The sequence below is a fragment of the Doryrhamphus excisus genome, chromosome 1 (assembly GCF_030265055.1).
Source record: "Doryrhamphus excisus isolate RoL2022-K1 chromosome 1, RoL_Dexc_1.0, whole genome shotgun sequence".
NCBI lineage: Eukaryota > Metazoa > Chordata > Actinopteri > Syngnathiformes > Syngnathidae > Doryrhamphus > Doryrhamphus excisus.
Window position 1 is genome coordinate 22,294,642 of NC_080466.1, and position 11,314 is coordinate 22,305,955.

At 43.8% G+C, this 11,314-nt stretch overlaps 1 protein-coding gene across 1 annotated transcript; it reads left to right on the plus strand.

Annotated features, from left to right (window-relative positions):
• The first annotated feature begins 3,366 nt into the window (after positions 1-3,366).
• On the plus strand, positions 3,367-8,526 carry ccr7 (chemokine (C-C motif) receptor 7). The gene is made up of 3 exons (XM_058078465.1): positions 3,367-3,397; positions 4,420-4,469; positions 6,315-8,526. The coding sequence occupies exons 1-3, from the start codon at positions 3,382-3,384 to the stop codon at positions 7,359-7,361; spliced, it is 1,113 nt and encodes a 370-aa protein (XP_057934448.1). The 5' UTR covers positions 3,367-3,381; the 3' UTR covers positions 7,362-8,526.
• Positions 8,527-11,314: the final 2,788 nt, after the last annotated feature.

Consider the following 11,314-nt stretch of genomic DNA (forward strand, 5'->3'; position numbering starts at 1 on the left):
TCCCCTTTCTCAGCCGACGAGTTCTTGCGATTCTTCGCAAATAAAGTTGAGCTCATCAGGAAGGAAATAAAGGACACCCTACCGCCAGACAGGTTTAACATGTCGGCCGCCATGACCGCTGCTGGGACTACTTCCATCCTCTGTCCCACTAGTTTCTCCTACTTTGAGCAAGTATCTCTGGACGAGCTTACAAAACTTGTCAGTGCAGCAAAACAGACAACATGTCTGCTTGACCCGCTTCCTGGGAAACTTGTTAAAGAACTGTTCCCAATTCTAGCCCCCTCACTCTTAAATATATTTAATCTATCACTCTCATCTGGCACTGTGCCTGCAGCTTTCAAGACTGCAGTGATTCGACCCCTGCTGAAGAAACCAACCCTCGACCCCGGGAGTATTTCCCACTACTATAGGCCGGTGTCTTACCCCCCATTTCTGTCCAAGATCCTTGAAAGAATGGTAGCACAACAGCTCAATGATCACATGGCTTTGGGTGATCTTTTTGAACCTTTTCAGTCTGGTTTCAGGATGAACCATTCCACTGAATCAGCCCTTGCAAAAGTGACAAATGATCTTCTTCTATCTATGGACTGTGACACATCTTCAATATTGTTATTACTTGATCTCAGTGCTGCTTTCGACACTGTCGATCACTCTATCCTACTGGAACGCCTTCAAACATACGTATATTGGTGTTACTGGTCCGGTACTCTCTTGGTTTAGATCTTATCTTGAGGATCGGACGCATCGTGTCGTTTGTGATGATGTGACTTCAGAGTTCTGTGGTGTCACTTGTGGAGTTCCACAAGGTTCAGTGCTCGGCCCTCTTTTGTTTAACATTTACATGTTGCCGCTTGGCGACATCATTCGCAAACATAAGATTAGCTTTCACTCTTATGCTGATGACACTCAGCTATATGTCCCACTAAAGTTAACTGACCCGCAGGACTGCTCTAATTTGGAGGCTTGTCTCATTGATATTAAACATTGGATGTCCTGTAACTTTTTACTCTTGAACCCTGATAAAACCGAGATGTTGATCACCAGCCCTGCTAAATAGAGGACACCACTCTGAGTTTTGATAATAGCATAATTTCCCAAAGTGAAAAATCTGGGTGTGATATTGGACCCGACTCTATCCGTTCATAAACACATTAAGAATGTTACTAAAACAGCATTTTTTCATCTTCGCAATATTGCGAAGATACGACCTATTCTATCCACTTCTGATGCAGAGACCCTAGTCCATGCATTTGTCACGTCTCGCCTTGACTACTGTAATGTACTGCTTTCTGGTCTTCCGATGGCGAGTCTCAAAAGCTTGCAGTTAGTACAAAATGCTGCAGCGCGACTTCTTACAAGGACACGTAAGTGTGACCATATTTCTCCAATACTAGCCAACCTGCACTGGTTCCCAGTTCATTTAAGATGTGACTTTAAGGTACTGCTTCTGGTTTACAAAATATGACATGGGTTGGCACCTTTTTATCTGGTTGACCTAATTGTACCCTATGCTCCGTCTAGAAACCTACGCTCACAACACGCCGGTCTTTTGACTATCCCGAGAGCCAGAAAGAAGTATGCGGGCTCTAGAGCCTTTTCCATTCGGGCCCCAACGTTGTGGAATGCTCTACCTGTTAATATTAGAGCTGCTACCTCAGTAGAAACGTTCAAGTCCCGACTTAAGACTCATTTCTATACTTTAGCGTTTAGTTAAAAATATTCCCTGCCTGTTTTGACTGCCGCTCCTTCTCTCTCCCATCCCCCCCCCCCTCTCCTCGACCCCCCCCCCCCCCCCCCTTCGGGAGGAGAGGCTGTTTGGAAGTTGCCTTGACGAAACTGGACATCTGACGTGGCCTACCTTGTGGAGGCGCTGCAGCAGAGGGATGGTGATCATCTCAAGACCCGCGGCTGCCCAACTGTCCTAATGGCATTACATCTTGGACCTGGACTATTATACTCTATGTTTATATTTAACTGTCACATGTTAACCTCTCGACATCCATTGCAGCCTGGTCATCCTAGAAGGGGGATTCCCCCATCTGCGGTCCCTTCTCAAGGTTTCTTTTTCCCTAATGGGTTTTGAGTTTTTCCTTGCCCTGATGGGGGTTCAGATCAGGGGAGGTCGTTTGTCGTCTATTGTCTATCATCTACTGTTGCCTGCTTGTTAAGCCCTTTGAGGCTCTTTTGTGATTAAGGGCTATATAAATAAACTTGACTTGACTTTAAGGAGAGCTACAATATGCAAGAAAGGGGGGGGGGGGGTGAGAGACAAAAAACATTTTGAACTTTATTAAACTGAAATAAACTTTTTTCACCTGATGAAAAGTTTAAGACCACAGGCTGGAAAGGTTGCTCAAAATTCTTACTTTTTGTCAGGCACTCACATGGTCATGCCCCCATGATGGCTAAAGCTAACTAGTCGATCGTCCAGCTGCATGGGCCAGGACTCTGGCAGCAGGCCATTGGTGCTGAGGTTGGACGCAGTAAGACATGAAGTCATTTAGACAGTAAGTCATTCTACATGTTGTGAAAGATCCTCAGCATTACCGAACAAAAAAGTCAAGTGGTAGACACCCAAAAATGACACAGCATCCCATTGGCTGTCCGTCAATACACAGGGCGGTCCTGGACCCAAATGAAGGTCCTTACTGGGGCCGACGCCACCAAACTGCCCGTTTAGACTTTTCCAGGGAGCATCAAACATGGGACATTGAAAGGTGGAAAAAAGGTCCAGATGGCTTCCAACGTTTACTGGCACAGCGGAGGGGGGGTCCGTCATGACCCCGGGTGCTTTGTCATTCAGTGGAACACTGGAGCTTCAGGCGGTGCGGGGTCGTCAAGCGGTGGACGGTTACATGGCCAAGGGTCCTGGTCTGTGTGGTAACAACTGGGTTCTTCACCAGGACAACGCTGCAGTTCCCAATGCTGGCTTGACCGAGGTCTTCTTCAGGGAGAATAACATCACTCTTATGGACCACCCCGCATCTTCCCCTGAATGGCATCCCATAGAGAACATTTGGGGATGGATGGCATCAGTTCCAGACAGTGGAGGCCTTTGATGAAGCCAATGTTCCCAATAGGCTCCTGGAAACACTCCACCAACATGCCCAAACTAACTACTTTACTATTACTCTCATTATATTTGTTGAAATTATTTTTGTATAAATAAGCATACAGCCGCGTCAACCTGAAAACACATTATCTCTTGATGATAATGAACGTACTCTTATAGCCTTTATATTTTCTGTTTCAGTGATATCATCTTGTTCAATAACATGATACTTTAGGGTTAATGAAAACGTTTTTTTTACCAAGGGAAACCACCAGCAATGACATAGAGCACTTCTGCCTTAGTGCATTTATCTGCAGCTCCCAGCCAACATGACGCTTCCCCGCGGTGAGTAACCTAACTAGTAAGCTGCTAGAATAACACATTTTTTCTTGTTGTGCATGTGTAGGAAACAAGGGTAGCTGCAGAACATGTGTCGTAAAATATCGTCTCAGTTTTAGTTGAAAGGTTAGCACGAGCTTCAAAGTCACACACAGACATGGATTTCTGCATTACCAGATTAGTTAAAACAGTGGTGTACAAAGTGTGGTTTGGGGGCCATTTGTACTGCTGTAATTATACACAATTAAAGTAAATATTTTCATAGAAAAACGTAATATCATCAGAATAAAGTTGAGGAAAAATAACACAATTTTTATAGTATAAAGTTTAAATGTCAAAGAAAAATTTTGTCATTAAGTTTTGTTAAATTTATTTGTAATATTATGAGGAACAAACAAGGAACAAAGAACGTAGCAATTTTGGGGCAAAATTAGTCTGCGGAAGAAGTCATAATGATATGAGAAGTCAAAATATTATGCAAATAAGGACATAATTAGGAGAATTTTTTAGTAGCAAGTTGAAATACTTGAAAAAGTGAAACTGGAAAAATCTGCCGGAATTTGACACTAGTAAAGTCAAAATATTAAGAATTAACTTGTAATATTATGAGGAAAAATGTCATTTTAGTAATATAGAGTTGACATCCATCCATCCATCCATTTTTTATATTCTCATTAGGGTCGCTGGGTATGCTGGAGCCTATCCCAGCTGTCTTGGGGCGAGAGGCGGGGTACACCCTGGACTGGTGGCCAGCCAATCACAGGGCACTTATAGACAAACAACCATTCACACTCACATTCATACCTATGGACAATTAGAAGTCGCCAATTAACCTAGCATGTTTTTGGAGGGGGGGGGGGGGGGGTATTATCAGTGGCATGCTACTCGTAAAGAACACCGGAGTATATTCTTATTATGACCTGTGTGAGGTCATTCATCACTAAGAATGACTATCATGATTTGTTTATAAACACTACATGATCCGTTGATATGGTTTACTGTATGTTGATTTAATGATCTATTTTCAGATGTTCAAGGTTTTCTGCCAGTTTTCCTCTTATGGTCCATTATTTACAAGGTAAGTAAGGTTCCAAAGATCACCATTATTTTTAACATGTTTATTCATGTATCTCCCATTTGCACTCGGGGTGGGCAATACTGCATATTTGAGTAAATAGACAACCAGTATTAATGATAACTGATACTGATGCTTTTTCCTTTGTGATTTTGCCAGAATAATATAACAAAAATTTAGAAAATTGAGAAAAAATTTGCCAGAAAATATGCAAAAATAATCAACAAACTTAATTGGGAACAAGAAACACAACCCAGGTAGTTGTGCAAATAAACATAACTGGAGAATATCCATTTTATCATGCTAGTCCATCCATCCATCCATCTTCTATGCTGGAGCTTATCCCAGCTGACTTCGGGCTGCCAGTCAATGGCAGTCTTCATGCTAGTGTCAATGTGATATTGATAATGTGAGTTGTCAATACAGTGCCACAATCACATCACAATCCTCCTCGGTTGTTCAATAAATGACTGCGAGCGCTTCATGTTTGGCACGGTACCGGTGCCATCCTACTATTGATATTGATGCTATCTTCATTTGCACCTCTCCGCCCACCCCCACGGTAGTTCCATTGAGACGCAAACAAAGAATAGAAAGTCTAAATTCCTCTGTCCATCTGCTTCATTGAGTAGGGTTTAGCCCTACACCAAATGTCATGTCAATAGATACATTTACAAGTTGTATTATACAGTAGAGCCCCAGACTTCCACGGCCCCACAAATTCTGGATTTTTGTTTGATTGGTGACGTAACTGTTCTCAATGAAAGACAATGTGGCAGTGAGACAACAATCTAATCTAAAGTCATTTGGTGCAGCGCAGCCAATTTGGTCATTTGGTAGACTGGAGTGCGCCGAGATGGGCGTGGTGGCGCACCAGGGGAGGTGTCCACATTTTCAGCTTGGCGCAGTGACAATTTCGTGACGAGCTCGCCAGATCCGACTTGGTCTACTCTTGGCGCAGGCAAAGCACACCTACGTTATGGTCAATTGGCTGACATGCTCACAGTGCAGACACGCCACCAAAACCAAAAAGCAAAACATTTCAGTGTTCAAAATCAATGACAGCAGCCACTGTTTAATGTAGTAGTTGTGTAGTTTCATGTGTGAACCAACCTGCGCACTTTTGTATTCATTGTCTTATCACATCAGATCAAAGACGTGACGTGACGTCTTTCATCTAATGGGAAGATCAAAGACATAATGGGAAGTCAACCTGACGGCAGCAGAAAGTATGATGCCTACCGGGCCCGCTCTACACTGGGATGTGGGTGGGGGAGGTGGGCCCCCTAAAAAATGGCTTAACCCCCCCACCCCCATCGAATCCAACCCGATCACCTGACTTTGTGGCCAACAATTTATCCCTTTTTTCATTCATTCATTCATTTTCTACGCTTATCCTCACGAGGGTTGTGGAGGTGCTGGAGCCTATCCCAGCTGTCTTAGGGTGAGAGGCGGGGTACACCCTGGACTGGTGGCCAGCCAATCACAGGGCACATATAGACAAACAACCATTCACACTCACATTCATACCTATGGACAATTTGGAGTGGCCAATTAACCTAGCGTGTTTTTTTGGGGGGGGCGGAGAACCCAGAGAAAACCCATGCATGCACGGGGAGAACATGCAATCTCCACACAGCGGAGAATCCAACCCGATCTCCTGATTGTGTGGCAAAAATGCTAACCTATGATTTATCCCTTTTTATTGATTTTTATTTATCACTTTGGGGAGAACGTTGGCTGGTGAATGCAACCCTCGTGAAAAGCGGGGATCTCCTGTGTGTGTCATGAAGTGTTCATGTAAGTTCCATACAGTATGTACTAATTTTGATGTGACTTTGATTGCAGCCTTGTGTATGCCAAAATGGGATGGAGAACGTGACAGACTACGTGGATTCCACCTTCGATTACAGCGGCATTCCAGAGTTTTGTGACAAAGTGAACAACCACCAGTTCCGCCTGTGGTTCATGTCTCCCTTTTTCTCCATCACCAGCTTCACTGGACTGGTGGGGAACCTCCTGGTCATCTTCACCTTCATCTACTTTAACCGCCTAAAGACCATGACAGACGTGTACCTGCTCAACTTGGCCTTTGCAGATCTGTTTTTTGCGCTGTCGCTCCCTCTTTGGGCAGTCGGCTCCATGGCCGAGTGGACGCTGGGCCTCGCCGCGTGCAAGATCATGCACACCGTTTACAAGGTCACGACTTACAGCAGCATGTTCCTCCTGTGTTTTATCAGCGTGGACCGCTACTTTGCTGTCGCCAAGGCGGTTTCCGCTCACCGCCTCCGCTCCCAAGCTGTGTTGTTCAGCAAGGCGTCATCCATCGCTGTCTGGGTCCTGTCTCTGATCGTCTCCACGCCAGAAATGAAATACACCAAAGTCATCAACAACAGCTGTAGCCCCTTCTCCAGTTATTCAGATCCACTTCGCTTGGACCTCCAGACGAGCCAGCTTGTTCTGGCGTTTGTGCTGCCGCTATTGGTAATGAGCTTCTGTTACAGTAGAATAGTCCGCACCCTCTGCCAGACTCACAACTTTGAGCGCAACAAGGCAGTCAAAGTGATTCTGGTTGTTGTTGTTGTCTTCGTGGTCTGCCAGGCGCCTTACAACGCGGTCTTGTTTTGGACCACAGTTGTCGTTGCAAAGGGAGGAACCGAAGACTGTGTATATGAGAATAATCTCCTCTACGCTACCGACATCACTCAGTGTGTGGCCTTCCTCCGGTGCACCTTCAACCCGTTCGTCTATGCTTTTATCGGTGTTAAATTTCGCCATGACCTCGTCAGGCTAATGAAGAAATTGGGTTGCTTGAGCCAGGAGAGGTTCGTCAGCTATACGTACAACAGGAAGAGCAGTTCCGCCTTAGAGACCGACACCACCACCACCTTCTGACCCTGAACTAAACCTCCACCTGCAAACATGACCATTTAAGGCTGACATTACGCTGACAGGTGGTCTTCAGGGAAAAATGAGTTATGTAAGTCAGAACTTTACCTAAATGAACCCACTGTAAGTTTGCATGCAGAGCACACATGAAAGACAATAACGTAGTTATTACTGTCGCTTTCATTGGAGCTGATCGTTTCGCATGCTCAAGGACACAATTCTCAAACCTAATGACGGTCATGACAATATTGGTGGGTGTCATCATTGGCTGAGCACACTGTACATACTGTAGTTGTACAAAAATTACGTTCCATCCATCCGTCCATCCATCTTTTACGGATTATCTGAGGTTGGGTCGCAGGGGCAGCAACCTAAGCAGGGAAGCCCAGACCCTCTCCCAGGCCACACCTGGGTGTTCCTCGAGGCCTTCTACCGGTCGAATGTGCCCTGAACACACCCCCCACAGGGAGGCTTCCCACCTTATCTCTAATGGAGAGCTCAGTCACCCTATGGAGAAAACTCCCCCGGACTCTTGTCCTTTTGGTCACTATTCAAAGCTCAAGACCGTAGATGAAGGTGATGAAGGTTCTCGGCCACCCTTTCTGGCCGAGAACAGCAGGACCAGATCATCTGCAAAAAGCAGAGACCTAAATTAAGTTTTTAATGTAATGGTGGGAAATGCCGGACCCTGAGGACCACCTGGACTGTGCATAACAGCAATATGATCACAGCATGTCAGATGTTTTGGGTTGCTTTGCTTTCTCCTACCTTTCCTGGCTTTGCTCTGTCACGGTTTTCAAAAATATATTACCATCATTTCCATCTTATAAGATGCCACTTTTTTCATGCTTTGAACCTTGCGGCTTGTATCCCATCTTCCAACATTTTGTCTGCTTCAAAACACTTATTTTGCACTTCATGCACAGTAAAATAGAATGCACTTCATAAAAAACATCATGAAATGCATTTGAGGCAGCGTTAAGTTAATCCAGAACAATCTTTAACTTTTGTTGAACAGTGTCAAAAAATCCACTGTCACCAACGAGACAAAAGTGACACAGAGTGACAACAAAAAAGAAAGAGAGAGACTGACAAAGTGTGTGATGAAGGAATTACGAGGCTGTTTCTGACACTGAGGGAGGTGACAGTGATGAATGACTTTTCTACTAGGCTCCGGTTTATTGGCTTTACATGTACTGTTTGGTAGTGTTTGGAAAAAAAACATTGACTTTAATTAAAAGTTGACAAATCTTCCTGTGTAACATCTTTCTGTATACTAGATATCCCTTTCACAATGTGGACTTTTGTTGCTGAATACGGACAAAACCTTTATTCAAAACCTCTGCATATTTAAGCTAACATTTATTTTTTGCTGAAATGCTGCATTTCCATTCATAAAAATCAGCTCAATTAAGTAAAATGCAAATATAAGGCATTGACAAGATGCATTCAAAGACATTGGGGGGATATGTAGTAGTCGACACTGGTCACTAGGTGTCAGCAATGTTGCTGTAGTGTTCAGTGAGACACACAAGCACCAAAGCAGGCTGTTAATGCTCCCCCACTCAGCTGCCCTAAGACACATTTCAAGCAAAAAGCAAAGCAAAAAAACACATCTTATTATGTTTATTATATTGGGTCATAGGAGTGCTAAGGTGACTGTAAGGGTGTTATTAATGTCTTCAGAGCTCTCATCATGTTAAAAACCGTATTTAGAAGGTTGTAAACAGGTTTTTGACACTCTAATGGCAGAAATATTCCATCTGTAAATTGGGAATCCTTTTCAGGCAGGGCTGCGTAGCATGGAGGTCGGATCCCAACATGCAGGACAAAGCATGATTGATGTGTTTTAATAGTCCTGTCATGTGAGGAGAATATAACGAAGGGCGGCGGAAACGGGAAACAGCCTTAGAGACAGGCGGACGACCAGACGGGTAGGAGGCTCGGGCAATAGCAGGGGTAACAGCTAGGAGCTAGGAGGCGTAATCCAGCACCCTCCTGCAGCAGCTGAGGGCGTTAAGAAGGAGACGGGGAATGAGGTAGATTGACAGCTGAGCCCGACCCAAGGAGGTCCGCATCTGCAAGTGCATAAAAAAAAGCAGTAAGGGTCCAAATAGCAACCAAACCCGGACACAACCCCGAACAGAAATAAAAGGGACGAGGCACAACTCACAGCGCAGCAGGACAATCCTGCTGCTATAAATGGGGGATAACCTCATCTTTGACGGTTCTCAACATGTTTAATAAATATTATATACAAATACTAACTCACCCATAATACATTACACTTATATAACAAATATTTCAATCTGTATTGTACACTTTATTCAATATTATCAACTATTCATGCAGTGTCATTTTTATGCTAGAATGCTTTTTCACTCATGCATTGACTGACATCCACTATGTTGCAATCCAGGAAGGCTCGTGACTCATCAACACACTTGTGGGAGCAATCTTGCTGAAGGGTACTTAGATAGGGAACTTGGGACCAAACCTACCATGATGTGGTACGGTGTCCAAAGCGCGGCCCGAGGGTGCAACTAACTTTACAGGCAAGTCTGAAATGGACATGGATTGATGAGAAGTTCATAGATTTATTGGTTATTATTCAGGTAAACGTGTACTGTGATCTGTCAGACGTATTCCTTTTCAGTACCAACTCTTACTTTTTCTACAATGTGCCATTTACAGGCCCATAAAAAAAAAAAGATGATTGGCAGGCATTATAAGGGCAGTGACATCCAAATGTTCTAAACCAGGGGTGGGCAAACTTTTTACTAATGGGCCGCTTTGATTTAATTATTATTGATTATTATTGATGATGATTATTATTATTGTTATTATTATGTGCTTGTGTCTCCTTTTTCAGGAGCATTTTGTAAACAACAGACCACATCAAATAACAAATTTGATAAAACTTTAAAGTGTGTTATAAATTAAATGTATTATTATTATTATATTATTATTGTGTGCTTGTGTCCCTTTTTTCAGGAGCACTTTGTAAACAACAGACCACATCAAATAACGAAATTGATAAAACAGCTAGTACTTAAACCATCAAAAGGTTGGCTCAAGCCATGATGCTACGTTGTATGTTGAGTTTAAATTAAATACTTTGGAAAGAACAGGCGGGCCATATTCAAACACTAGGCGGGCCAGATGTGGCCCCCGGGCCGTGGTTTGCCCACCCCTGGTCTAAACACAGAAAGGATCTGGAGCAGAAAACATCAAAAGACGGCTAATATCGGTATGAGTTGGACAAATCGGTTTTCGGCATCCTAATACATATACCATAAAAGGCTTCCAACTGCAAAAGAACCCCCCCCCCCCCCCCCCCCCCCCACAAACAGCATTTGAGAAAAATGCTGCAATTGAAACAAATAAAGCAAACGTTCTTCTGTTTAAAGATATGAGTTGAATGAAGATGATGGAATGAAAAGGTACATTTTCCTTCCGTCTTTGTTCAACAGTTGGTCGTAACAACCATTCATTCATTCATTCATTCATTTTCTACCGCTTATTCTCACGAGGGTCACAGAGGTGCTGGAGCCTATCCCAGCTGTCTTGGGGCGAGAGGCGGGGTACACCCTGGACTGGTGGCCAGCCAATCACAGGGCACATATAGACAAACAACCATTCACACTCACATTCATACCTATGGACAATTTGGAGTGGCCAATGAACCTATAGCAAAAGTCAGCAAAGCAGTGAAGCATAAACACTAAAATACTCTCAAGTGGTACTATTAGTAGTATGTTCTGAGTTTTCCTCTTTTGCTATTTGATGCACGTGGAGACATAACATTTCCACAGCTCATCTGACATCATAACTTTATAGCTGCGGGGCTTTCTTACCTGGAACTGAGTGTGGATAGGCTGTCAGGAAAGGGGTTGGGATTCGACAATAAAAGCATGAACACACGTCGAGTCCAAGTTAGAAAGCCTCGGTCACACCAG